General features: G+C 48.0%; 1 protein-coding gene across 1 annotated transcript in view; it reads right to left on the reverse strand.

Annotated features, from left to right (window-relative positions):
* Nucleotides 1-9,381: 9,381 nt before the first annotated feature.
* Nucleotides 9,382-27,163, reverse strand: part of ATG4C (autophagy related 4C cysteine peptidase) — a 45,210-nt gene continuing 27,428 nt past the window's right edge. Inside the window, exons 9-10 of the mRNA XM_044676723.1 lie at nucleotides 21,085-21,204; nucleotides 9,382-9,777 (exon numbers count right to left, since the gene is read on the reverse strand). Of these exons, the coding sequence (XP_044532658.1) occupies nucleotides 9,610-9,777; nucleotides 21,085-21,204 (288 nt within the window). The 3' untranslated portion in view covers nucleotides 9,382-9,609. The remainder of the gene's footprint in view (nucleotides 9,778-21,084; nucleotides 21,205-27,163) is intronic.

Raw genomic sequence — 27,163 nt, forward strand, 5'->3', positions numbered from 1 at the left:
GCAAGTCCAACCCTCCCAATTTACAGGAAAACTGAAGGGCTTGCCTGAGCTGGTACAGGCGGGCAGTAAGTAGAAGAAGGAACATTTGAACTCGAGGCCTCTGATTACAAATCCTCGGTGTTGGCCACCACGTAACAACTGCAGGCATCTCAACATTTCTGATGAAGGGATAAACCTCTCCAGCAATGTGCTCCATGTTTCTTTGGGGATGGATGGAGAGGAGAGGTGCTAAGCGTATTGTGAGGGTTCTGAATCAACACGGTCCCTAAATGGGAATCCCCTCGAAAACAGATCCAACAGATAGATGGGGAGCTGATCTTTACTTGAAAATCTCCAGGGCAAAGGAACCCGCACGTTACCCTTGGAGGTGGCTCTCATGGTTCTAGGAAGTTTTTCTTGATATGAAGACTTATCTTGGCTCCTCACCACCTCCTCCCACTGCCCTTCTGGGTCCTAGAAAAACAAATCTAATCATTTCCCTTTAGATAATTTTTTTTATTTTTTAAACCCTTAACTTTTGTGTATTGGCTCCTTGGTGGAAGAGTGGTAAGGGTGGGCCATGGGGGTTAAGTGACTTGCCCAGGGTCACACAGCTGGGAAGAGTCTGAGGCTGGATTTGAACCTAGGACCTCCCGTCTCTAGGCCTGACTCTCAATCCACTGAGCTACCCAGCTGCCCCCCTTTAGATAATTTTAAATAGCTCTCGCATTCAAGTTTTTTGTTCTCCAGGCTAAACACTCACAGTTCCTTTGACCCATCTGCCTGTGGAATAAATCCTAGACCCTTCATCAGGCGTCATGGCATCAGGCATACTCTTCCAAAAAATAGCGCCCAGAACTGACATACTACAGTTATGGTTTGACCAGCCGATCTATCACCTCCTAAATCTCGGATGCTATATCTTTCTTAATATGTCCTATAAGGCAGCTAGGTAGTACAATGGATAGAGCTCCAAGCCTGAAGTTGGGAGGAGTTCAAGTTGGGTTCAAATCTGGTCACAGACACTTCCTAGATGTGTGACCCTGGGCAAGTCACTTGACCCCTATTGCCTAGCCCTAAGTATTAATACTAAGGCAGAAGGTAAGGGGTTTTTTAAATGTCATGTAATTACATTTCTTTTCTTGGTTGACATAGCACACGATTAACTCCTATTAAACTTGTCATAACTAAAATCTATATGTATCTTTTTCAGAAAAAATAACGTGTTGCCTAACCACACTGCCCCCGCACATGACTTATGGATGTGATTGCTTGAACCCAGCTGTGATACTTTACATTTATCCACATTGCATCCCATCGTATTAGATTCAGCTCAGTGCTCTAGACTGCCAAGATCATTTTTCTATCCTGATCATATCACCCAATAGATTAACTATTCCTGTCAGCCTGGTGCCACCCACAAATAAGATAACCAGACCAACCAGGCTTCTACCAAGCAATTGATAACAATGTTAAACAGGACAAGGCCTTGGGTGCACTCCACTAGGTACCTTCAAAGTTGGCATCAAACCATCGATTTGAGTCCAATGAACTAAACTAGCCAATCTCACGTTCCACAAGAAAAGGAGGAGAGATTTTGAGAAATACTGCGCTAACATCTTTGAAAACTCTATCAACAGCACTCCCTCGACCCCAGTCTAGTGACCTTGTCCAGAAAGAACTGGAGCTGAGGTGCACCATGACCCATTCGTAGCAAAATCATGCTGGCATTTGGCTGTCACGAGTTCCTTTTCTGCATGTTCCCTAAGCAGTCCTTCATGAATACATTCTAGAATTTTGCTAGGAATCAAAGTCAAGCCTATTGACCCGTAGTTTACAGTCTCTATTCTCTCTCTTCCTTTAAACAAACAAAATCTGGACATTTCCTCCAGTTCCAATCTTGTAGACTTATCTTTTGTCCTCGAAGATCTTTCAAAGATTCAAAGACTTCATAATCCCATCAGATAGTTATTATTATTCTGTTTTCCATACCTGAGGATGGAGTTCATCTCAGCCTGAGGAGTGGAACTCATCAAGTCTAAGCAGTTAGGTATCCTCTGACTATCCTCCTGCCCATCTTTAGTATCAAGGACCCATCATCTAGTTCTGTTTTAGCCATTTCTGATTCAGAGTCCATTCTCCTTGGGAGAAAACAGAAACAGAACAAGAATTAGATAGAATTAGAGTTCTGTATTTTCTTCTCCTTCATCCATTGTCAATGGCCAATTCAAGTCAAGAAATATTTGTCTGATGCAACTTCTCTCCAAGCTGGACTCCTGACTCATAGTCTTTCTCTACAGTGAAATCTCTTTGCCCTGAAAGTTCACTCTGCTATTGAGGTTCACACATTGGAAATACCCTCCATCCTTGCAGTGTTCTCTCCTCATAACCCTGCTTTTCACCTTCCTTCTGACTCTCCCCATTAAAATGAAAGTTTATTGGGGGCAGCTGGGTGGTTCAGTGAATAGAGAGCTAAGTCAGGAGACTGGAGGTCCCGGGCTCCAATCTGGCCCCAGACACTTACTTCCTAAATGTGTGACCCCAGGCAAGTCACTTAACCTCCATTGCCTAATTCTTCTGTCTTGGAACCTCCACTTAGAATTGATTCTAAGATGGCAGGTGAGGTTTAAAAAAAACCTAATCAGAGAAGTTCAGGTTTGATCCTAAAGGCAATTGGAGAAGCACTGGATTGATTATATTACAGACATGCTAGGTTGAAGAGAGGCCTAAGGAGACCAGATCTGAGTTGGAGGAAAATTACTTTGGCAAGAGTGGTGCAAGATGGTCTAAAGTGAAGACAAACAAGGTAAAGCAATCAGCAATCTAGGGGACAGGTGATAAGGGCCTGAGCCAGAGGCGTGTTAGTAAATGTTTAACAATGAGATCTCTGAAAAGTAGGACCAACTTTTAAATTTAATCTGCAATGTGATTACCATTTTCTCCATCATTTTCTTAAGTAAGTCTAGTCAATCAACAGAACAATAACCCAAGTCCTCATTTATAATATTTGCTGATTTCCAAGGAGTAAGTAAATGCTCGTACTGAAGACTTCACAGTTGGCCCAGCTGATAAAAGCTAGCTGTCCAATATGTGCCTGGAACTGATGTAGTGAATGTGTGAGTGGAGAAAAGAGATAAGATGCTAGAGATGCACATGCCCAAACAGCAAACCTTGGCAAATGACTGAATAATAGGGTGAGGAAAATCTAGGAGTTCAAGATTCTACCAAGACACCAAATGGGGGAGACTGTTAGAAGGATGGTACCTTAAAAATATCCATAGCCGCGCTCTTCATGGTGGCAAAAAATTGGAAAATGAGGGGATGCCCTTCAAGTGGGAAATGGTTGAACAAATTGTGGTATCTGCTGGTTATGGAATACTATTGTGCTCAAAGGAATAATGAACTGGCGGAATTCCATGTGAACTGGAAAGACCTCCAGGAAGTGATGCAGAGTGAAAGGAGCAGAACCAGGAGAACATTATACACAGAGACAGATACACTGTGGTACAATCCAAAGTAATGGACTTCTCTACTAGCAGCAATGCAATGACCCAGGAAAATTCTGAGGGGCTTAGGAGAAAGAACATTATCCACATCCAGAGGAAGAACTGTGGGAGCAGAAACACAGTAGAAAAACAATTACTTGATCACATGGATCGAAGGGAATATGATTGGAGATATAGACTCTAAATGATCACCCTAGTGCAAATATCAATAATATGGAAATAGATCTTGATCAATGACACATGTAAAACCCAGTGGAATTGCACATTGGTTATGGGAGGGGAAGAGGGGAGGGAAAGAACATGAATCATGTAACCATGGAAAAATATTCTAAATTAAGTAATTAAATAAAAATTTTCAAATTAAAAAAAAAGGATGGAACCTTCCATGAAAATATGAGGAAGGATTTGGGGAGAAATATAATGAATTCATTCTATTTTGGACAGTGGGAGCTGAAATGCTGGTGAGATATCCAGTTTGAAATGCCCAATAGGCAATTAATGATGAAGAGCTAACATTCAGGGGAGAGACCAGGGCTGGACCCATAGTTCTGGGAGTCACTGGCATAATGACAATGAAGTCACCAAGAAAAAATGGAAGAGGAAGAAGAGAGCCCAAGACAGAGCCTTGAGAAACAAGTTGCCCATCACTGGGGACATGATGGGAATGGTTAACCAACAAGGAGGCAGAGGATTAGTCAAAAAGGCAGGAGAATCAACAGAGTAGCATAAGAATGAAGAGAGCCTTACAGTAGTGACCTGAGAGAAAGATGTGAGTCAAAGAGTAAGCAAGTATCAAACACAACAAGCTCTTCCAGAAGGATGAGGACTGAAAATGCCATCAGATTTTGTAACTAAGAGATCATTCAGAAATACAGAGAGAGCAATTTCAGTCAAATGATCACAAAGGCTTGAGAAATAAGAAGAGAGGACATGGAACCAGCAATTTGGCTGGAAAAAGAGAAGAGGCATAGGATGCTAACTTGAAGGCATGAGAGAGCCTAGGGAAGACTTTTTAAAGATGTGAGAGGATGCACATGTTTGGAGACAATGAGAAGGGGCCCTGGAGACAAGGAGAGATGAAAGATTACAGAAAGAAACAGTATGACACTTGACGTGACAATCTACTGGAGAAGACCGAAAGAGATGGGATTAAGGGCAGATTTCATTTCCCATCTGGCTGTAATCTTAGGATTTCTCTGTCATGAAGGTTCTCCATCATTCAGGAACTTTGTTATCAAGAACTTCATCATCCTGTAAGATTTCCTCAACCTTGGTGCTTATCCATCATTAGTACCCTCAGAACTCTGTTCCTTTGATTGGAAGGCATTACAGAATTTGCCCAAAGCCTTCATTTAAGGAGGGCACCTAGGCCGGTCATCTCTTCATTTTCCACCGCATTCTTTTGGCCCTGCAAGGAACCTTTCCCCTCTCTCTTTCCAGTTTTTTTTTAAACTCTTACCTTCCATCTTAGAATCAGTATTGTGTATTGGTTCCAAGGCAGAAGAGCAATGGAGGATAAGTGACTTGTCCCAGGTCACACAGCTAGAAAGTTTCTGAAACCAGTCTTGAACTCAGGACCTCTCTGGACCTGGCTCTTAATCCACAAAGCCACCAAACTGCCTTTTAGGCATCCTTCCCTATCCCAAAAATAGTGTAAGCTCTTTAAGGGCAGGGATTTTGTTTCATTTCTATCCCTAGCTCTTAGCACAGTTCCTGACACATAGTAGGCTCTTACTGTTTGGCACATTATAGAAAGTTTAGCCTTGGCAAGAAGGGATGCTTCAGTGTCAGAGATGGGGAAAGGAGGAAAGAAAGAATGAGGGATGATGTCAAGGGCCTAAATTTTCTCAGTAAAATAACAGCTGAGATCTTCCTCTGAAAGGGGCTAGCAGGAACGAGAGGCTTGAGGAGAGAAGAGAATATTTGGGAAAGCTTTTTTTGAGCTGGAGATCTGTTAAGGCGGAATAAAAGTCTTTCTTCACTATTGTGAGGACCCACCTAAAGTCAGTTAAGAACCTGTTTAGGACCCAAACATGGTGGTGGACCTTCCTCTAATTCCAGCCAGCAGCATTAGGAAGAGCAGAGGAGGTAGATAACAGGCTTGTCAAGGGATGCGTTGTGATAGGAAGGAAGAATAAGGGATGTGAAAGCAGAGGTGAGTGTAGAGTAGAATTTGCTGATTGTGTGTAAAAGCTGGAGAGGAAGAAGTCAGAAAACAGAATGAAATAGCTTGGGAAAGGACTAAGGGTGGAAAGAGTGACAGTTTCAAAGGAGAAGAATGGATTTAGGAGTGAGGTATAGGAAGAGATGGAATGATAGGAAGTTGTGATCATATAGAGTATTTTTCTGTAGGGAAGTAAATCTGAGGAATGGTAAGATCTAGTAGTATGTGTCCAATACCCTCATTTGAGGGGGCAGCTAGATGGCACAGTGGATACTGGAGTCAGCAAGTCTCATCTTCTTCTTGACTCTAAATCTGATCTCAGACACTGACCCTGGGCAAGTCCCTTAACCCTGTTTGCCTCAGTTTCCTCATCTGTCAAATGAGCTAGAGAAGGAAATGGCAAATCGCTCCAGAATCTTTGCCAAGAAAATCCAAAATGAGGTCAAGAAGAGTCAGACACAACTGAAAAACAACCAAACAACCCTCATTTCACAGATGAGAGAACAGTCCTTTTACATTGTGACTTGCCCAAGATCACATAGGTAAGTACTAGAGGAAGGATTTGAACCCAGGTGCTCTGACACCAGCATAAGAATTCTTTTTACTCCACCACACACTGATGGGTTGAGGTTAACCCCAAGGTTACTAACTGGGTTACTAGAAAAGTGATGGAGCCCTAGATGTTCTGAAGGACTGCTTTCAGCGAAAAACTATAATGGATTCAATTTTGGGCATGGGCCTGGAAAAGGGAACAAGAAGCTTTCAAGTCAAACCCCACCATCTAACTTCGAGTGATTTGCTCAAAATCACACTGTTGAGTTTGAGACGTGTATTGGGGGCTCATCTAAACTGCCCAAAAGCTGGCAACTCGGGACTGGCCATAGAGATCTGGGAGTGAGTTCCCAGAGGGAATTGAGAGTTGAACCCACGGGAACTGAGGAGGTCACCAAGAAAGTGTAGAGAAAGACAGAGTTTGGGGACCCGGGAGCATAGATGCGAGGGCAGGACATGGATAGCGATCCAGGAGAGAAGACTGAAGACAGGCTATAGCAGAACCAAGAGATGAGTGTCACAAAAATGCAGAAAGCAAGAGGAACATGTGGTCAACCGTGGCCAAAGCAGCTCTGATATTCGGTTATCTATGGGATGATGTTGAAGACCAATGCCCTGAGGACATTTCCTCAGACTACGTGTACCTCTTCTAAACCCTTCTGCAAAGTAACGCTTCAATACTAGGAGAAACAGTAATATTTTCATTCTCTCTCGACTCCTTCTAACTGTACATTCCTGGACACTTTTTAATGGAGAAAACTTAAAATTGGTCCTTCTTTGCCTATAGACATACTTGTGTGATGGCTTTACTGCTGAGGCCCGTGACCAGGACACTCATGATATGACAAAAAAGCAATGGAAGCTTGCAGGGAATGCCCGCTCTGTCAAATTGAGCATCACACTGTGAGGGTGAAGGGAAGGAAGCTTGAAGGAAGGATGGATTGTATGGATGGGGAAAAGGAGAGAGGAAGGTAGAGGAAGGGCAAGGAAGGTAGTGGTCCCCAGCCCCAGCAGGGGGCTCAAATAAAAGATCAGGTAGCAACTTAGGGTTTAGAATAGCTAGGTTTTATTTAAATTAGAAAAGGGAAGGCCTAGGGAAAACTAGGAGGTGGATAGAAGGGAAAAAAGGTGCCAAGAGAGAGCTACTAGCCAAGAGCTCTGCAGGGTTCGGGGTAGAGAGCATCAGCCAGCTGGCTCGAGAGAGAAAAGGCACCAAACTTTCTCCAACACCTCCCACAATATACTTTCTCCAACACTTCCCACAAAGGAAGTGGGAGGTGTTGGGGGAAGTTGTAGCAGGGAGCCCTGGGAGACTATGAGTAATTTTAAATGACACAACACCAAGAAAGCTCGTTTATGATAGTGAAATGCAAGAAGGGCTTAATCAGTAGTAATCGTGCTCAGCTCTAGGTGTCATATTTTAGAAACGGCGGAGAGTGTTCCAATGGGGACAACCAAAATTGCAAAGGGCTCTGAGTCCATTCCAAATGGGAACATTGAAGGAAATGGGACTGTTTAAACTGGAAAAGAGAAGATTCGGGGTTGATGTGTTGGCTGTCTTTGAGTACCTGAAAGGATCTGATGTGGAAGAGGGATAAGACTTCTTCAGCTTAGTGTCAAAGGACAGAACAGAATGAGAAGCTAAGGGAAGTTCAAAAGGGTCAAATTTAAGATTAAAATGAGGAAAAGCTTTCAAACAATCAGGGCAATCTAAAGTGGAATCATGGAATTTGGAGAGTTAGAAGGCCTCAAAGTGACCATTAGTCCAACCCAATCATCAGTGTATCGCATCAAAATTTATCTTGAAGACCTTCCAGGGAGAGGGATGGGGCTGCTTTAAGGGGATTTGGGTTCCACTTCACTAGAGAGCTTTAAAGAGAGGCTGGAAGACCACTGACTGAGTTGTTGTAGTGAGGATCCCTTTTGGGTAAGAGTCCAATGAAATGGCTACTCAAGTCCCTTCCAGCTCTGAAATTCTATGGTTCTTTGGCCCAATTTCCTGTCAGCCAAAGGTCAATCTGAGATATTTTGAATGTTCTCTTCACTGCAATAAATCACCTTCCCTCCAAAATGTTGCACTGGTCTTATTAAAGCCATCCAGCCTATACGGCGTTGCAACCTTCATAGCCTAGCAAGTCACCTTTGTGATAAAGAGACCAGTGGCTTTGGAGTGCCCACAAGCACTTCTGCAAATACACCACCTATTTCTACCGAGCCACGGAAGCTTCATAAAAAAGTTAATATTTTGCTTATAGAGCAATAATACTATTTGCCTTTATTACAAATAAACAGGATTCATTTGAGAAATGATTCTCTCAAATGGAAGGACTAAAGTAATCCCAACATTAAAACCAAAGCAAAGGCATTTAATGTTCTCACATCTTTATTAACGCATTTATTTTACAATCCTGGCTCCATACGAGTTCTTGCACTTTTAAATCACAAATTTGCTCTTAGTGAAAGCATACTACTACTTAAGGAAGATTTATCTCGAGGATAACCTCAGCGACTGAACACTGCTATGCTGATTTACAGCCACAGCCAAGAGGTCACAGGATGGACAGCTCCCAAACAACGATATTTACTGGCTTTCCCCCTCCAGGGTTTCAGCTTAGATTTTAATGCCACGGCACAAGTAGAGTCTTAATAAAATTACATGGTTGAGACAGGAAACAAACATCGTTCCCATGTAATAATTGCCTTTATCTGGCCTGATTGGTTGCAGTTAATATTAATAACATCAGCTTTAAAAATTGTGGGGAAAGTCAATACTTCATAGTCACTTCTCATAAGAGGCTTCCATGTTAAGCTTAAGGAGCAGCCATTATAAAATCATATTGCTAAGGAGTAGCTTAACTCACAATTCTGACTATATAATTACATCCGTTACAATGAATAATTGCTATTTAGATTTAACAAGGTAGACCTAGGTGTAGCCTCTGGTTGTATTAACATGTGGCACGGAAGGCAGGAGACATCAGGGGTTCATTGTCCGGTCTCGTCCGTCAGTAAGACAAGTTTAAATCGCGGATGGTGTGTGGTGGCCTCAGTTCCAAGATCACAGACGTGCCAAACCAAACCCCCAGGCAGCTCGTGGTTGACAGGAATATGGGGGATTCAGTCAGAAAACACATACACAGATCATCCACCATCCACTCAGCATTCACCAGGACTGCCAGATTTATATCAGCAACAGAGATTCTTTCGATCAGTCTGCTTTCAGAAATATGCACATCTTTTACAATGTATATTTTCAAATGCTCTTTTGTGAAAGAACGTTTACAAAATCACTAAAATATTTACAAAAATAGATCAGTTTCTCTGTTGCGGGTTTCTCTTTTTTCTTTTTTTTTTTTATTTTCAAAGGAATGTTCTGAATCGCTACTAATACTCTAATGAAAAATGTCCTTAGAGCAAGACAAACTCTTCTGTGCTAAATCTTTTCAATCTTTTCTTTTCATCTTCTGAGAAAAGGTCGTCTTCGTTGGTTGGAGTGGAGGTAAAATCATAGTCTCTGGCATGGCCTTTGACGAAAGTAAATAACGGATATTTCTCTCTGGAGGAAGCCTTCAGTACCTGCAAAAACGATAGAGAAGACACCCTCAATTGGGACAGAATCAGGCATCTGGACTCCCCCTGAATTTCTTTAGGTCAGCCTCTCCCTCAGCACCACTTGCAGCCACAGGAAAAAGCTACCCCTTAAATGTCCTTGCTGACCCAAATCTCTGAACAGTAATGGCTAGCTAAAATCCATCCATCCTTCCTTCATTCCTTCCTTCCTTCTTCTCTCCCTTCTCCTCCCTTCCTTCTTTCTTCCCACCCCCTCTTTTTTCTTCCCGTTCCTTCCCCTCCTCCACTCCCTTCTCTTTCCTTTCTTCCTTCCTTCTTTCCATTTGTGGCTCAAGGCCACCCCCCAGAAGTACCCATTTCCCAGGAATCTTTCTTTCCTTCTGGCTCAGACTTTAAACAGAGGTCTTTTGGCATTCAAATGACTGTCCCTCTCTGAGATACCCAGTTCTCATGCAGGGCCTGCCCATTGGCCTGGGTCTACAAGGTCTTCTCTGCTGCTCCTACCCTCTGCTGCATCCTCTTTACTTGTGACTCTACTAATCCCTGATTAAGCACAGGACAAAGAGGAGCCTGAAGACTCAGGTTAGCATCAAGGCCACTCAACAGCTGGGCCATTACGGACAAGTCACTTTCTGATGCACTTCACGGAACAGCTCGGCCAGTTCATCTTTGAATGAGAAAACACCACCTGTACGGCCTCCACCCGGGAATCACCAAAGCTTAGACTGGCCTCCGAGGCCATTTCTCTCGCCACCCTGAATTGGCAAAGATTCTCCCCTATGGTCTCCTTGGTAAGGGTTCCTCTGGCTTTTGCTTAAAGAGAACAACAGGGGCGGCCCTTTGATTTCTCCTCATCTGGGCGATTCCTGCCTCTGGTGCCAGTCGGAACAAGCGGCCCAGGAGTCCAAACGCCAAATACTCGGGCAGGGCTATCATGGTCTTCCTTGGAGGGTCGCTGTGAGAAAGGTACTTTGTAAGCCTGGTAAATGAGTTACTGTTTCTCTAACTCTGATAGTGTTTCTCCAGTAATGCCTGTCATCATCTAGCAAATTATAATGGACGTGAGTCATCTTCTTGGTGGATGTGTGGAAACGGACAACTGAAGTCACCCTATAGAGACTGCCTTCTCCCGAGGCCTGTGTCTTTTGGAGAGCAGATCTGGACTTCTTAGAATCTTGTTCGTAAGTGTTCACCACTCGAGTAGCCTATAATCATCTGTTCACCTTGGAAATAGTCATTAACTGATTCAGCAGCTCCTTCCAAGTTAAACTAAATTCTATTAGAAAAATCAATCAACTTTCATGAGCATATAAGGTAAGATTTGAATTAAGAGTAACTGTGGAAACCCAATTAATAACAAGAAATACTCTGCTGAAAGAAAGGATCTACATGGGTTGTCTGTAAAGGAGAAAGGAATGCTGACATCAAACCGACTGAGCTAATTCTGACTGTGATCACCTCAACTGTAATTTGTTTAAAAGGGGGGAAAAAGGCCACTTCAGGAGATCAAATTAAATCCCCTAAAATGTCAACATGGTAACATGGAAGGTAATCAACAATGTTTTAAAATCTTGTCTACTGTTCTTTTAAAATTTAATTACACAGGGGCAGCTGGGTAGCTCAGTGGAGTGAGAGTCAGGCCTAGAGACGGGAGGTCCTGGGTTCAAACCCGGCCTCAGCCACTTCCCAGCTGTGTGACCCTGGGCAAGTCACTTGACCCCCATTGCCCACCCTTACCAATCTTCCACCTAGGAGCCAAAACACAGAAGTTAAGGGTTTAAAAAAAAATAAAATAAAAATAAAATTTAATTACACAGTAAAACACACAGTTCAACATACATGTATAATCTATAATGTAAGAAAACTTTGATAAGATCCATGAAATGCTAAAATACTTGAATAGAAATGGAGGCAGTAGGAGCTATTTGGCAACTAAATAGGTGTTGTAAAAATCAAACTTGTAAAGAAAAGCCGATTGCAGACTTTTTATAAGGCTTTTCTATTTTACACTTTAGTCTAATCTATTTTCATTAAATCCTACCAAGAGAAAGAAGATAGGAAAAGGAAGTGAATAACCAACGAGAAAGTCCAGAAATGGGCAGAAGTTGGAAAAGTTGACTGAAGACCGAGGGTGAAGTTTGAGTGTCTAATCGAGGATTTTTCTCCTCCTGGCTCCTGATTCCAAGGATATGACTGGGATTCTGCCCAAAGTTATTGCCATTTTATGGACATTTCATGGCATTTATAAAAATCCAGTAGCTAATGGGCAGGTCTTCATATCATTTGTTTAGAGACAGTCATGGAAAAGACAGCAACAATCATTGCTTTTAGGTCTTATTTCAAGTTCAAGAAAAGTCTTTGGCTTGTGAGTATAAATTCTGGGACCAACAGGCTTGAGGATGTGGGCAAAATTGTTTAAAAGGCTCTTGTGACCTATTTGTGCTTAAAAATTAAATCCCCTCCACCAAAACCAAAAACAAGTAGAGGAGGATGAGCAGGACTCCACAGGGGCCAGAAAGGCTCGGCTCAGACATATCCTATGTGAACATGGGAAGCTCTCCGCATTCTGAGCAATCCTCTGAGTCACTAAGTTACAGATGAGGGGTAGATCGAGAGGGATGACGGCCTTTCCACGTGGAGAGCTCCCCGGACACAAAGATAACTGGTCCCACCACCTGCAGTTTATCTGTACCAAACAGACAGACTTGGGTTCAAAATGATGTCTATAAAATCAGTGAATAAGCACTGAAGCCCCCACTGGGTCAGGCCCTCCACCAGGCATTGGGGGGGATGCAGGGATCAGAAGGAAGGTCCCTGCCTTCAGGGAGCCACACACTACTATATGGGGGCACCTTAGAAACAGCCACATGCCACGCAAATGCAAGGTCTTCTTTGGAGAGCCTCCTTGCTGCAGCATCAGGGAGGACCTCAGGGAAGAAGGAGCCGGCATCCTCCAGGGCAGGGGATGAGAGTGGGGAGATAAGCACTTTATCAGAGGGAGCCACAGGACTCCTGGAAGCCTTTGGGCATCCGTAGTGAAGGGAGAGCCTGAATTGGCGAGCCAAGAAGAGATGGTGGTGGTCTAGATGAAAGGTGAACTGCGCTGGGTCTGCCTTCTCTGCTCCCAGCAGTCTGCCTGTGGCCTCCCCCTTAGACCTGACCCCCTCGAGGCAGGGCCTGTGTCTGCCCCACCTGGGTAGCCCCAGGGCTTCGTAGAGTGCTTGGTGCTGACTCAGGTGCATTCACAGCCTTTCTCTGGCGAGGTCAGAGGGCCCAGAAAACCCTAGAAATGGCCACGTTCTGCCATAGACACAGATCCCGGGTTCAGAGCTGGCAGGAAGCTCTACAAGAGTCATGGGGGGCCACCCCAAAACCAAGGGAAGGAAAACGAGGACAGAGAAGGGAAATGACTCTTTTTGAGGGTCAAAAGCTCCCTCAGACGTGATCATGATTCCGGGGGATGACTCATTCTTACCCAACATCATTTCTTAGGTTTCTGTTTAAGATGAGTTCAACAAGTCAAGAAACATTTAGGAAGCTCTTATCACAGCTCACACGGTGACTACAGAGGCCAGCAGAAAGCAGGCCTGTCCTCCCCAGGAAGATGACCCATAAAGGGCCAAAGGGAGACAAGGCTGCAGGAGGCCCTGTGGGCCTGGGCGCCTCCCTGCAATGGCAGCTCTAGGAAGAAGGGGGGGAGCAGTTGGGCCCCAGCCTTTCCTGAGGGGGCCACATACTGACGAGTCCCTTGGAGATGACCCCAAGCACCAGAGTGAAAAAGCTCTTCATTATTAACATTCCTAGAAAGTCTCCGGCACTCTGGTCCTAGACTCTGCCCTACCTCAGGATACACATGCCGCAACAGAAAATGGAAAACCTCCCTGACTGGCGATCCGAGCATCAGCTGGGCTCTGCGGCCACGGGAGGGCCTCCCGGAATCCAGAAGGAAAGCGAGATTTCAGCAAGGGGTGCACCCCGAAGCGTGAAAGGCCCGGGAGTCAGACAAGACAGGTGTGAAGCCAGCTCCTTTAGCACTGCTCAGGAATCTGATGAACCAAACCTGTGGAAATCCTCATGGAAAAGCGTCCATGAGACTGGAGTGGGGTACAACGGGCAGGACTTCAAGGGGCCCCAAGCTTTGGTAGATGGAGCTCTGGACTCAGAGACAGAAAGACCTGGTTCAAATCCTGCCTCAGACACGGCCCAGCTGTGTGATCCTAGACAAGATGCTGAGCCTTATTCCACTTTATCTTTCTCCCCTGTAAAATGAGGATGATGAAGACCTGTATCACAGGGTGCCATAAACAAATCAGAGGAGGATAAAACACTTTGGGGACAGCAAGGTGGCACAATGCACACAGCACTGGGCTGGGAATCAGGGAGATTCCTCTTCGAATCTGGCCCCAGACACTCACTAGCTATATGACCCTGGACAAGTCACTTGACTGTTTGCCTCAGCTTCCTTATCTGTAAGAGGAGCTGGAGAAGGAAATGGCAAACCAGTCCAGTATCAGAATTAAACAACCACAAAATACAACTCTTGGTGACCCTTAAACACTATCTAAATTTTAACTATTATTACTATTTCCTGGGGGGAACTCCTTCAGCATCTCTGAGCCTCAGTTTCTCATCTTTAATGAAAATATTTGACAAGATGACCTCTAACATGCCTTCTGGCCCTAAATCTGTGGGAAAATATGAACTGAACCCCCAAATAAGTCAGTAGTTTGGCTCAATCACAGAATGCAAAGGCTTGAACACTGACTCCAACCCAGATCTGCTGCTTAAATGTGGTCTCCACCTTGCAGTACACCACACTGAGATCTCGAATTTTAATAATTCCTTCGCTGTAGAAATAGGATTTAGGCCTTCCCCTTCTTTGCTGTCTATGTCTTTTATTCTAAAACTATCTTTATACTATACAGTCTTAAGTTTATACTATGATGTTGTTTTTTTTCTTAAATTTGTAACTGGATTATCAAGATTACATGTTTTCTAACATATTCTTTATAACATAAATCTTCAAAGAATAGGATTGGCAAGTAAATCTAAAGGTTTATAGGGGTGGAATCAGGATCCCAGAGGTAAAGCCACTCATTCAAACATCACACAGTGCTAAAAAGGTGACTAGAACAACCCAGTTTTGCCCAACAACCATCATCCCCTGATCCAGGCACTGTCCACAAATACCAGGCTAGCAGACACCTGAATGGCATCCGAAAGGAGACTATTCAAACCAGAGGAGGGGGTACACGCCAAGCCATCCTGCTATTAGCCCTCCCATTTATCCTTTGACTCTGTGCAATGTGGTTTTTGCCTCCATCACTCTACTGATGCCACTGTGGCCAAGATCACCAAATTCCTAAATCACTGAAATCGGCAAACGTTTCCGTCCTCACTCCCAAGATCCAGGGACTGCACAGACCGTCCGGGCCCAAGAAGAGAAAATGGAGGACCAAAAAGATATCTACCTTGGTCAGAGTTTTCTCCCAATTTCGGGTAAAGCCAGACAAGAGAGCCCAGAAAGAGCCTTCAGAGGAGCGGACACAGGAGAACACATGGACGAGAAGACAAAGGAAAATGGGAGTTGTGTGAAGACAAGCGGGATGGGCCTCCCTCTGAAAGCCACTCCAAGTCCAAGGACCGAACTACCGCTAGGGAGCTGTGGGATCTCTGGGCAAGCAGCCACCCGGCTTCCTGGATGTCCAGAGGGAGGCAAGAGAACAGTGGAAGGGCTGGGGAAAATGCCATGTGCATTCTGGGAGGGAATCATCGTCCTATCCCGGACAAGAGGAAACTAAAGAACTCAGCACCGTCTGCTCACACAGAGAGGGTAGACTCGTCCCGAGCTATGCCAAAGCTAGCACTTGAGAGCCAATGGGAAGAAATTACAAGGAAGCCAGTTCTGTCTCCAAACAAAGAACTCTCTGATGAACCCATCCCCTCCACCGTGGCCCAGAACACTCCGCCTAGGACCGAGGGACTTCCAAGGCACTCTAAGCATTCAGGCAGAGGCTGTGGAGAATGCTCCTGATTCCTGTATGGCCCAAGACATCAAACTATACGGCCTATGAGTTTGTTTCCCTCTAAGTTCCCAGGACCTAAAAATAGACTTCTGGACCCCCAAAACACAGACCTCATTCCTCAAAACCTGATCCAATCCATTCCAGGTAATTTATCTCAAACTTTTGTTTTCTATTCTTGATTATCTAGTCTCAAATTCAAGTGCAAATTATTAATCTTAGCATATACAAACTAAAACTATTTAGTATTATAGTAAGAACACTAGCCTGAAAACAAGTGAAATAATGATGAAAGAGCCCAAGTTTCCACCCTTCAGCCAACACCATTTGTTAAATATTTAATCTTAAGTCTGTGGGGTGTTGCACGGTCACTAGCCTTCAGGAGCTCGTTGTGGAATGAAGGATCAGGGACAAAAGGGGAGAAATGCTGAAGAGAAGGAAATGCTGTGTGTGGGGCCCAGCACTGCTGCCCATGGGAAGTCACCCCAGGAGAAGGGGCTGGCAGCAGGGGATTCCACACGGGCAGCACAGCCGCGGGAGAGGAACGCTGGTGCAAGAGATGCAGAGCAGGTCAAAGAGGAGCTCAGATCTCCAGGGGGAAGGCAAGGCTCCGGAGGGGCCCAATGGCTAGTCCTGCTCCATCCTGAAGTCACTCGCTGCCTCCTTCTGCTGCGTCTGGATCCAAGCAGCCTGCAGGACGCCGCTCCTGCCAAGCCGGACCCCGGCACCTCGGACAGATTTGTCGAATTGAACTGAACCAAGTTTGAGGAACTGGATGTGAATCCCCCAAAAAGATCACAAAGTGTACCAGGACGGTGTTCGGAGGGGAGCTCCAGCCGAGGGGCACTAAAAGATGTGCCCCAAAACAGCACTGCGAAACTCTGGTTCACCCGGCCAACAACAGAGAGATGACGGGGAGCATCCCTGACGCACAGCAGGTGTGGGGGGACAACATCCTGCGAGGCACAATCTGACCCAAGAAACCCCCGCAGCAGCCGCTTCCCCAAAGCAGAGGTGCTGAGCTCCCCAGAGGCCACGCGGACCCCCTGCTCAGCCCTCTGAAATCAGGACAAGCCTTCTGTGAGCGCCCTGTAGGCGCTGGCACGGTGCTTGGAGCCCTGCTGCTCACTGGCTCACGTGTGTCCTATGGGGTTCTGGGGCTGAAGTCCTAGTGTGGGTTCCCCACTTCCCTCTCCAGTGGGTCCCCACTTACGAATGCGGCTCAGGGACACGCAGCTCAATCTCTGGGGGCAGATCTGAACCCAGACCTTTCTGGCCAGGCTTCCACCCGAGAAGCTGCCCAGGCACCCTTCTGGGCGCCCTCTCCGTCCTGGCTGGCACGGCCGCTGTCTGTTCTTCCTCCGGCGGCAGCTCTTCCCCACCTCTGAGCCCTGCCTGCCCCGCTGGGCCTCGGCCTCCACGCAGGCGCTTCTCCTCCACATCCGCCATCCCCGGACGCTCCGGATTCGCCGCCTGAATCCAGCTTGGAGCCCGGGAGCCCCGCTTCTTCCAGCAAGAAGAGCAGCCAGGTGGATGGACAATCTCCCAGACTGCCCCAGAGGACGAGGCTCCAGAAGGGGCCGCTGGGCTTCTGGGTCCGGCTCCTTCGGGAGGAAGCTGTGCCGAGGTCCGGGATCTCCCAGAGTAACAGAGGCCGGAACCTTCTGGCTACGTCGTAGGCCCCCAGCACGTGGGCGCCCTTCTCCTGCCCTGACTTGCCTCCCATCGGCCATCGCAGCCTCCTTTCACTTCTCCAAGAGGTGGCCGGGCGCCCGGACTGGCCTGGCCACAGCGGCTCAGTTCTCTAACAATGTTCTCGTGGGCCCTGAGGCCTACCTATGTGATCATCCCTGTTTGGCCCCGTTTTCTAGTACAACAGAGAAAAGAGGTGAAATGGGAGGACTTTGATCCTCTCGGGCCGTCTGCTCCCAAAGCCCCAAACGTCCACTGTGGCCCGATCCCCTGTGGAAATGGCCGTCGGGGAGGCCCACGTGCTAAGACCTCTGGGTTAAACGGTTTACATCGGGTCATTTCAGATCCCGCTCCGGGATTATGTCTATGAACTGCTTGGATTACCTAATTTCAATTTCAAATGGCTTTTTTAGTATCATTACCAAAAAAGCATTCATTCCAATTGAATATTATTAGTGAGCTGATTCTAGAGAAAAAAATAACAACCTCCAATAGATGCCTCAATAGATGCCTTAATTGCAAACTTTCTGCCTTTTCCCATTTTTCCCACTGGTAAATGTTAGCCCAAAAGCAATAAAAGGAAGGCCTTCTCTGTTGGTATGACACTAAGATAGTCATCTGAAATGTTCCCAAACAAGGCACAAACCCCAGGAGAGGAGAGAGAAAAAGAAAATCTGTAGTAGCAAAAACTGGAAAGCTGGTGCCCATTCACGGGGGAATAGCTGGCTGGACTTTAAAGAACTAGGAATGAGTGAAAAACCCACTCATGAAGAACCTGCCAGGTGCCAAGCCCAATAATAAGAATGCAGAGAAGCACGGGAAGACGTCTAGAACGGAGACGAAGGAGAGCAAACAGAACCACGGGCCGCCAGAGCCAAGGACATGGCACGTGGAAAGCCCAGGGATGCTGCGGAGTCCCAGGAGCCGAGCTGGGCCCCTGAAGAGGAAGACGGGCTGGAGCCCCTCCTGCCTTTGCACAGAGGAACAGGGAAGGGAAGCTGCGGGGCGTGTGGCCTCTGCTGGGGTGTTCTTCTCTTTAACTCCTTTTCCTAAGGACGGCTCTTCTGAAAAGGCTGTTTCAGAAATGAAAGGGAGAGAAAAGCCAAAGAGAAAAATAGTGACACAATCCACGGCTCAGCCCTCCACAAAGACCACAATTGCTGCTTGTTTCAGAGCCTTGAACCAGAGGCCTTGGAGAGGATCTCTGAGCCCCAAAACACAGCCCTTCTCGCAGCAGGTTTCTTACTGATTCTGCCCCAGAAATCAGAGAAGGGTTTGTTGTACGGCCTTAAGAGCATCTTTGATGGGTCTTACCGTGGAGTTAGACCTACAGACAGACCTCTAGCCGCCAAGCTGGAAAGACCTTCAAGGTCCCTGAGTGCAGGCCGCTCCCTTTCCAGACGAGGACCCAGAGGCCCCGAGAGTGTCAGGGACTTGTGGGAGGCCCCGGGGAAGCAAGCCCAGGTCCTTCTGGTCTTCCCACTGGACACAGAGGCAGCCCAATTCTAGCATGTTCCACAGCTTTCAGAACAGTCTTACAAATACTTTTCACTCGATTCAAACCCTTCACTTATGTGGGAGGGAGGATGGTTTACATTTCATAGATGAAGAAACTGAGGCACAGCAGGGTCACACGGCGCACCCAAAGTCACAATAAGGGACAGACGTCCGTGCAGCCTTTGGCCCAGGCGGTCTGAGTTCACTTCCAGGCTCTTTATGGCATCTGCCAGAACTAGGGAGTTAAAGGACAAAATGCCTCATGAGAACACCAACCCACCAACACGTGGTTGTTGTGGCTCCACCGTTTTAAAGGAGAAAATGCTTTTTCTGGCTAGGGTCAAGGATCCCTCTGGGACGCTGGAGGCTGGAGTTCCTCGAGCGCAGGGCATAACCTGCAGAGGATTTAGGAGAAGACACAGAAAAGGACGACGGAGAATGAGGAGTGGAAGGGCGTCCGTACTGATGGGGCCGCCGAGCCATATACAGCCACTGGTATCTACGCTGGCAGCAAGGGGCACCACAGGGCTCAGAGTACTGGGCCTGAGCCATATACAGCCACTGGTATCTACGCTGGCAGCAAGGGGCACCACAGGGCTCAGAGTCCTGGGCCTGGAGTCAGGAAGGCTTGAATTCAAATCCAGCCTCAGACAAGTACTCAGACATTTGACTCTGGACAAGTCACTGAATTTGTCTGCCTCGATTTCCTCATTTGTAAAATGGGAATAATAATGCCCCTTCCCTCCTAGGGTTGCTGTGTGGATATAGGAGGTAATATTTATAAAACACTTGTCGAATCTTATTTACTAAACAAATGATAGCTTTTTAAATTATCATTATTATTCCTATAATTCTCCGTGTGTTTGTCTGTTTTAGCATCTGCTTTATTGTCTTATCAAGACAAATAAACAAACAAAACAAACCAACAAAAAAGACCAAATCTCATTCACTAGTAGTTTTAAATACAGGCTCTATCTACTATTGTCAAATAATAGGAAATACAGAGCCTGGGGAAATAGACATTTCAGTGTTCTTGGCCTGCCATGTTGAAAAAAGAGACTGGAAGGGAAGACAACTGAAAAATGAGGCATATGGAAAGGTTCTCACATATCTCATTTTCTCCTCTCCTCATTCATTTTTCTGTCATGAGCCCGTTAAATTTCTTCTTTTACATGGCAGGTCATGTAAACTAAACATAACTTACAGGAAACTTTTGATTTAACTTTAGTCATTGGATTTTTCTCACTCGTGAAAAATGGGTTTGCATCCTCAGTCTTTTTTCAGCTTAAAAATTAATTGACAACAAACACGCATCCTAAGCTGCTGGCCGCTGTCATCTGAGCTCAAGTTTAGAACCAGAATCGTGTTTTGTTTACTGGCCTCTCCTCCCCTCCGAGCTAATTCTTTGGATGTTCGGCAGGACTAAGCACTACTGGCCGTTAAAGTTCAGGGAACGTCTTAGCAGTACTCGGAGACCAGAAAAAAATGTACAAGTTTAAAGATAATGAGAAGAAGTTAAATAAACCTATTTCGAATATCCTTTAAATGAAATAGATGCGATTAGGGAAGTTTACTGGAAGGGAACAATACGACTCATTTGATAACTCAGTTCTGCAGGATCCCAAAATACCATTTTCTCTTTTGAAAATCAGAGAAGCACTTGCACTAACAAGAAATAATGCACAATTTGGTTTGATCAAATCCTTCATTAATTTTTTCCTCTACCCCTAAGGGATTGCCCTTTTAAAATCCTCTTCAAATAGAACAGAATCTAATTGCTTGCACAGGGTAGCCGTTTGCCAGAGCATTTCTATTTCAACATTGCCACCTAGTGGCCCCCCGGCTGCCCAGCTGGCCATTCACAGGGGCTTCAGGGGTCTCCCCCTGAGCAAAAACCTTTTTAATCCCTATTTCTGTGTTCGTTTTTTGTGATTCGTCCTCGATTCTATCAATATTGTTCATGAGAAAGAGAGGGAACAGCTCGATAACATCAAAGTGCCCCCCATGTACCGGGTGTCGCCTTTTATCGACTTTAGCCTTCAAAGATGGGGCGGCAGCATTTCAAACAGGAAGGACAAGGACAACAAATGTTAACGGTTACCTTGGTGATCTCTTCAGAGGCCCGCTCAAAGTCCTGGATGTTTCTACAGTAAAATCCTACGGTGCAACTGGGGTCCATTTTCCGGAACGACATCTTTTTTGGAGAAGGACAATGAAATGACTGCAATGGGGGGAAAAAACCCTCTTTTAGAAGAAAGCAAAGTATTTTCTTTGTATGAGAAGCATCATTTAGGAGGGTTAGTTGGCCTGGCCAGACTTGAACCCCCAAAACGTTTCTGAACCTATCCTAGGAGCCTCCCACTATCTCCAAAGCACGGAGCTACCGAGCTAGCACGGAATGCAGATTCCAGTCCCCACATTCATTCTTAGTGTCGCCTTGCAGAGGAAGGGAAATAGCGGCCCCCAAAGTCTGCCATTCCTCAGGGCCTCTGACGCCAGCTCCGTCTCCCCAGTGCCTGGGAGGCCTTCCTCTTCCTCCTCTCCCCCTCCTCCCTTCCAGCTTCCCCCTCCAAGTCCCAAGGCTGAGGCCCTCCGTAAATGCTGGGTGCGTTCAGTCACATCTGCCCGAGAAGTGGAGCTGGCAGAGGCCCCCCGCCTAGGACAGGCCCCAAGTCCTGGGGCAGGTGGTGAGCTCAGCGGCTGAAGCCACACCACCACTCAGGGGATGGCCCGGACTTAAACCTCCAGGCCTGGTCCGAGGCGGATGGCGCCGGCTAAGACGAGGCCCATCTCATCCCCGGAGGCGGTGCTGGGACGCAGCCCCAGTCAGTCAAACCTGCAGGCCGCCATCCAACACAAGCCTCCTTCACTGACGTGCCCTCCTGGCTCCCAGGGAGGTCAGTCCCCTGCCTGGACCGAGGCCCGAGGCCGAGGCCCTCCCTGGGCCCAGAGCCCTGCAGGGAGGACAGGAGGCCTCCCCGTCTGCTGCCCGTGTCTCTGCCCCGCAGGGCCGAAGGCCACGTCGCCTTTCCCAAGCATCCCACGGACATCGCCTGGGCTCTCTGGAGAGGCGCCGGGCCAGAGCGGCTCCAACTCCATCCTGGCACCCGGAGGATGGGAAAGCCTCGCCCGGCCGGGGAGCCAAGCGTTCCCAGGGCTGCCGAGCCCCAGAGGGTTCCAGGAGCACTTGGCTTCCGGCGCCCCAGGGCAGGGGTGCAAGCAGAGCTCTAGCCCGCAGGAGAGGCGCGGCCTCCGCAAGGGGAAGGGATGGGCCCGGGTCAGAGCCGAAATCCGAACTCGGGACTCTCCTGATTTCAGTGCCAACTCTTCCCCTCACATTCTCTCTCTACTCCATCTTATCTGAAATCCTTCCAAATGGTGAACTTTAATATATGGATAACTTTCCCTGAAAATATCCAACTAATTTCCCTTCACCAAAGAATTAATCTGGTGAATAACTAACCTGGGGGGTAGCTGGATGGTTCAGTAGATGGAGAGTCAGACCTAAAGATGGGAGGTCCTGGGTTCAAATCTGGCCTCAGACACTTCCCAGCTGTGTGACCCTGGGAAAGTCACTTGACCCCCATGGCCTAGCCCTTACCACTTTTCTGCCTTGAAGCCAAAATACAGCATTAATTATAAGATGGAAGATCAGGGTTTAAAAATTTTTTTTTCTTTCAAATAACTAATGTGGGCTCTCTTTAAGCCAGTCAACTCAAAGGGCAACAAGACCACAGGCTCCATGAGGCCTACGTGACAGCCTTGTTCTTAGACAGCCACCGTCCAGGGGAGGCTGGAGCTGCCCCGAGGCCAGCTTGTCCCAAGCTCACAAATGGACAAATACAAACTGCTTTCTTGGACGAAATGTTTTCTGCCTTTTGGTCAGACCTTGATCTCAGGCCTTGTTGAATGGCAGCCACAGAGACATGCCGAGGAGTCCTGGGGGGCAGGAGGGAGGAGTCCTGGGGGGCAGGAGGCCTCCTGAGGCGGTCAGCCACTGAGACATGCCCAGGAGTCCTGGAGGCCTCCCTGAGGTGGCCTCTGGGCAGAACCGCCAGCCTGGCTCTCCTCAGCGGAGTTGGTCCAGCAGGGCCCATCTTTCTTGTCTGTAAAGTCCTCCAAAAGCCGGTCTTTCCAGGAAGACTCTGGACTTAGAAAGGAGGCGTCCCCATTCAGCTACAGCATCGCCGCCTCTAAGACATGCCACGTCTGGAATTTCTTATTACACAGGCCGGATCTTGCTCTCCCTACAGCGAGCCCCAGAGAGCTCTTTAGCAGCTCATCTGAGAGACAGGAATAAGGAATCTTCACTTTAAATTCACTTTCCTATCAACCGGCTGCCTAAGAAGCAACCTTGCATGGTCAGAAGAGGGCCAGGAAGGGGTAGGTTTGAGTTCTGCTTCTGATCCATATTGGCTGTGTGACTCTGGGCAAGTCACTGAACTCCTCGGTTCGTCCAGGTCATTTGGCAGGATTCTACAGAGCAGGGCCCCCCTGCATGGTGGAGGGGTTTCCTCCTCATGCCAAATCCCTGCCAGACATTGCTCCTTGCCCTCTGCTAGGCCCATGGAGGCGTGATCTGGGGTAGCAGACTGACTATCACCAGAGAAGACTCATTTTGGAAAGGGAGAAAGAGCTTTTAGCAGAGGGAATCAAGGCAGGCTTCAAGGAGGGAGAGTCAAGAGATCAGGTCTTGGGGAAAAGATCTCCATTTTCATTCAAAAGCAGCTTATGTGAACAGAGCCAGGCAAAACGGCCAGGGCCCAGCCCAAGGAAGGTGCCCAGACGGCCCTCAGTCCTGCCCAAGCCACCTGCAGCCCTGTTTCAGGCTCCTGTTTCATCCTATCTACATGCCATACAGTCGGGTAGCCCAGTGGATAGTGCCAGGCTAGAGCGCCAGATTCATCTTTCAGAGTTCCAATGTGGCCTCACATAGAGCTGGGTGACCCTGGGCAAGTCCCTGCATCCTGCTGGCCTCCGTTTCCTCATCTGTCAAATGAGCTGGAGAAGGAAATGGCCAACCACTTGTGTCTGTGCCCAGAAAACGCCCAACGGGGTCACAAAGAGCAGGACGTGCCTGAAAACATCCGATGACAGAAAGAGATGGACGGATGGACGGTAGGCAGTCGGCTGGACAGAAAGATGGCCGCCCTCCAGATGAACAGACTCCCCGGAGTCCCCTCCTTCATCGACCTGTGCCGCTGCCCACTAAAAGCCTCTCGGACCTCCCCCTGCTGGTGCCCACAGCCGCCTCCTTCAGGCTTTCTTGGACTCAGTTGGAATGACTGATCCCTGAAGGCGGAATGTCTTTGGTTGGGTCTTTGTCGCTCCAATCAAGTGGGCAACTAGCAGGTGCCGTGCAGGGGGTGCCGGGCCTGGAGTCAGACAGGCTCCTCTCCCCGAGTTCAAATCTGGCCTCAGACACTTCCTAGCTGCATGGCCCTGGGTGAGTCACTTCACCCTGTTTGCCTCAGTTTCCTCATCTGTCAAATGAGCTGGAGAAGGAAACAGCCAACGGCTCCGGTATCTGTGCCAAGAAACCCCCCTCAGGACTCCCAAAGAGCTGCCCGCTGGGGTGGTTCCGTACCAACAAGACCCCGGAGCCTTCCTTCAGCGGGTGCCGGAGCCACGCCGGCGGGGGAGAAGCTGTCTGGAGCCTCCACCAGCCGGATTCTAATCCAAAGATCAGGGCGCCCAGGACTCCTGGGTCTGCTCTAGCCTCGCTCCTGTCCCACAGGGAGGAAACACGAGAAGGTTCTCCGCGGCTGGCGGACGACTAAAATGACGGCACAAACGCGGGGCGGCGCGGCCTCAGCACAGGATCGCCCTGGCATTGGTCCCAGTGAGGCTGCGAGGCTGCCGTCCGAGGGAGCGACCCAGGGTGACCTCAGAGGCGAAGTCCGTCCCCAGCATCGCCCCCTCGGCCACCGGGAGCGCCGCCCCGCGCTCATGCGGACCCGCAGCCCGGGTGCCGGGAAGTTCCAGCCTGTCCAATTCTGGCGTTACCCCCCCCCCACCCAAGGAGCGGCTTTTTGACTTCCGACGTCGCCCTCCTGTGTTGCTCTTGTTCTATAATGAGAATGAAAAGGGGCCTGGACTGAAGAGCTCCCGCGGATTTCTGGTCCTTTTTCTGCGGTCACTCGCACTGAAACAGGCTTTTCTCGGCTCTGTCAGCGCTGCCTCGGACAGAACTTTCTGGGCCCCAGAAAAGCCGCCCTTGGATTCTCCGGCGCGCCGGCATCTGGGCAGGAGCGCGACTCCCCCCGACACGGCACCTGCAGGCTCCCAAGAACCCCACGAGAGGCGTGGGGGAAGGACGGCTCTCCGGCTGGAGGCCCAGGGAGCCAGGCAGGGAGTGCCCCAGGGCCAGCACGCCCAGCTGGAGGAGGGAAACGTGGCACACCTGCTCCTCCTCCTTCAGAGCAGAGCCGGCACTCAGGGGCTGCCACCCATGAGGGGAGGCCAGCACCTGGGTCCCCCGTGACCGCCTCTCCTGGCCCCCCGCCTGGCACCGCCCGGCTCGCTTGTGACGATCCTGGGAACCGGCTTTTCCCTGCTGAGGAACACGGAGGAAGGGCCCGTCCCCAGGCCTGCTTCAGGACGGCCTGGCCGAGAAGGAGAGCTGGGGGCAGAGGGCCGCTCTCACAGCAACCTGTATGCACCCAAAGGGACAAAACACACCCGGCCTCCCTGCTGTCATCCACAGCAAAGGCACCGTCACAGGATTAAAAAAGGCTGGAAAATGTAAAGCTACCTTTCTAGTTGTGAACCTAATTAGATTCAAACACATTTAGAATAAAAAAAAGGATTCAGAAATTCTTCAACTTTAGAAATAAATTATTTCAATCTCCTCCATCAAAAAAAAAAAAAAAAAAAGTTGCTCCTCAGACTCTTTCCCCAAGTTCTGGTGAGATACTATCTTATAGACTTTATAATCCAGCCAAAGCCCAAAGGAGACAGCAAGGTGCTGGGCCAGGAGTCAGGAAGACCCGAGTCCGAATCCAGCCTCAGACACGTCGTACTAGCTGTGTGACCCCGAGTCGATCACTTAACTTGTTTGCCTTGTCTGCCTTCGCCAGAGAAGGAAATGGCTGCACAACTTGAGTCTCTGCCCAGAAAAGGCCACGGACAGTATGGTCCACGGGGTCACGAAGAGTCGGACCTGACTGAACTGACCGAACCACCTCAGAGCCAGAAAGGTCACAAAAATGATCACTGAGGGCATCGAGGGGCTCCGCGGATAACGAGCCGGGCCTGGGGGTGGGAGTCTCAGACACTTCTTTCATCTGCGAGGGCTACATTTTGGTGATCGTGTTCCGGGGGGCTTACAAGGAAGAATAACTTCCCCAGGAAAAATGAGTAGAGTCCTTCGAGAAAAAATGGACCTTTAGTGAAAAAGAAGATTTCCAAACATTCCTAATGAACGGATCAGAGCGGCAGAGAAACTTCTCCGGACAAGCACAGGCATCGAGACAAAGGAAGCTGCACCGAAGCAGGCAATCCCAGAGGCCCACACGAGGACACCCGCGTGCCCGCTGACGGCCGGCCACGGCCGTGTGATGATGGTCTAAATGAAGGGCAGGAGCAGAGGGGAAAGCACGCTGGCCGTAGTGAGAGGGCGGGAAAAGAATCTCACCATCAGAGGATACAATTAGAATTCTATACCGCCAAGGAGGACGGTTCAGGGATTGGTGATCCTGGAACCCTCTGAATGAGTAAAGAAAGGAAAACTACCCAAATGCACAGAGATGCTTAGAGTTGGGTACAGAAGAACTATATTTCACTCAAGAGAGAGTGAGAAAGGGAAGGAGAAAAGAAGGAGTGAGGATGAGGAGACTGAAGGAGGGAGCAGTCCTTCGGAAATCAAATCTAAGGACGTGTAAGCAGTTCTTTTCTGTGGTAGAAAAAAAAATGAAAACTGAGGGGGTACCCATCAGTTTGGGAACAGCCGAACACGTAGTAAGAGTATAAATGTGATGGGATATTACACTGTAAGAACTGACCAAAGAGATGGTTTCAGAGAAGCCTGAAAAGACTTGAATGAACTGATAAACGACAGGGAGGTAAGTAGAACCAGGAGAACAACTTATACATGACCCTGTAAAGATGAGCAACTGTTTAAAACTTTGAAATATGATTCATGGAAGGATCGGTCATGACTCCAAAGGTATCATGATGAA

This window comes from Gracilinanus agilis, chromosome 4 (genome assembly GCF_016433145.1).
Source record: "Gracilinanus agilis isolate LMUSP501 chromosome 4, AgileGrace, whole genome shotgun sequence".
Taxonomy (NCBI): domain Eukaryota; kingdom Metazoa; phylum Chordata; class Mammalia; order Didelphimorphia; family Didelphidae; genus Gracilinanus; species Gracilinanus agilis.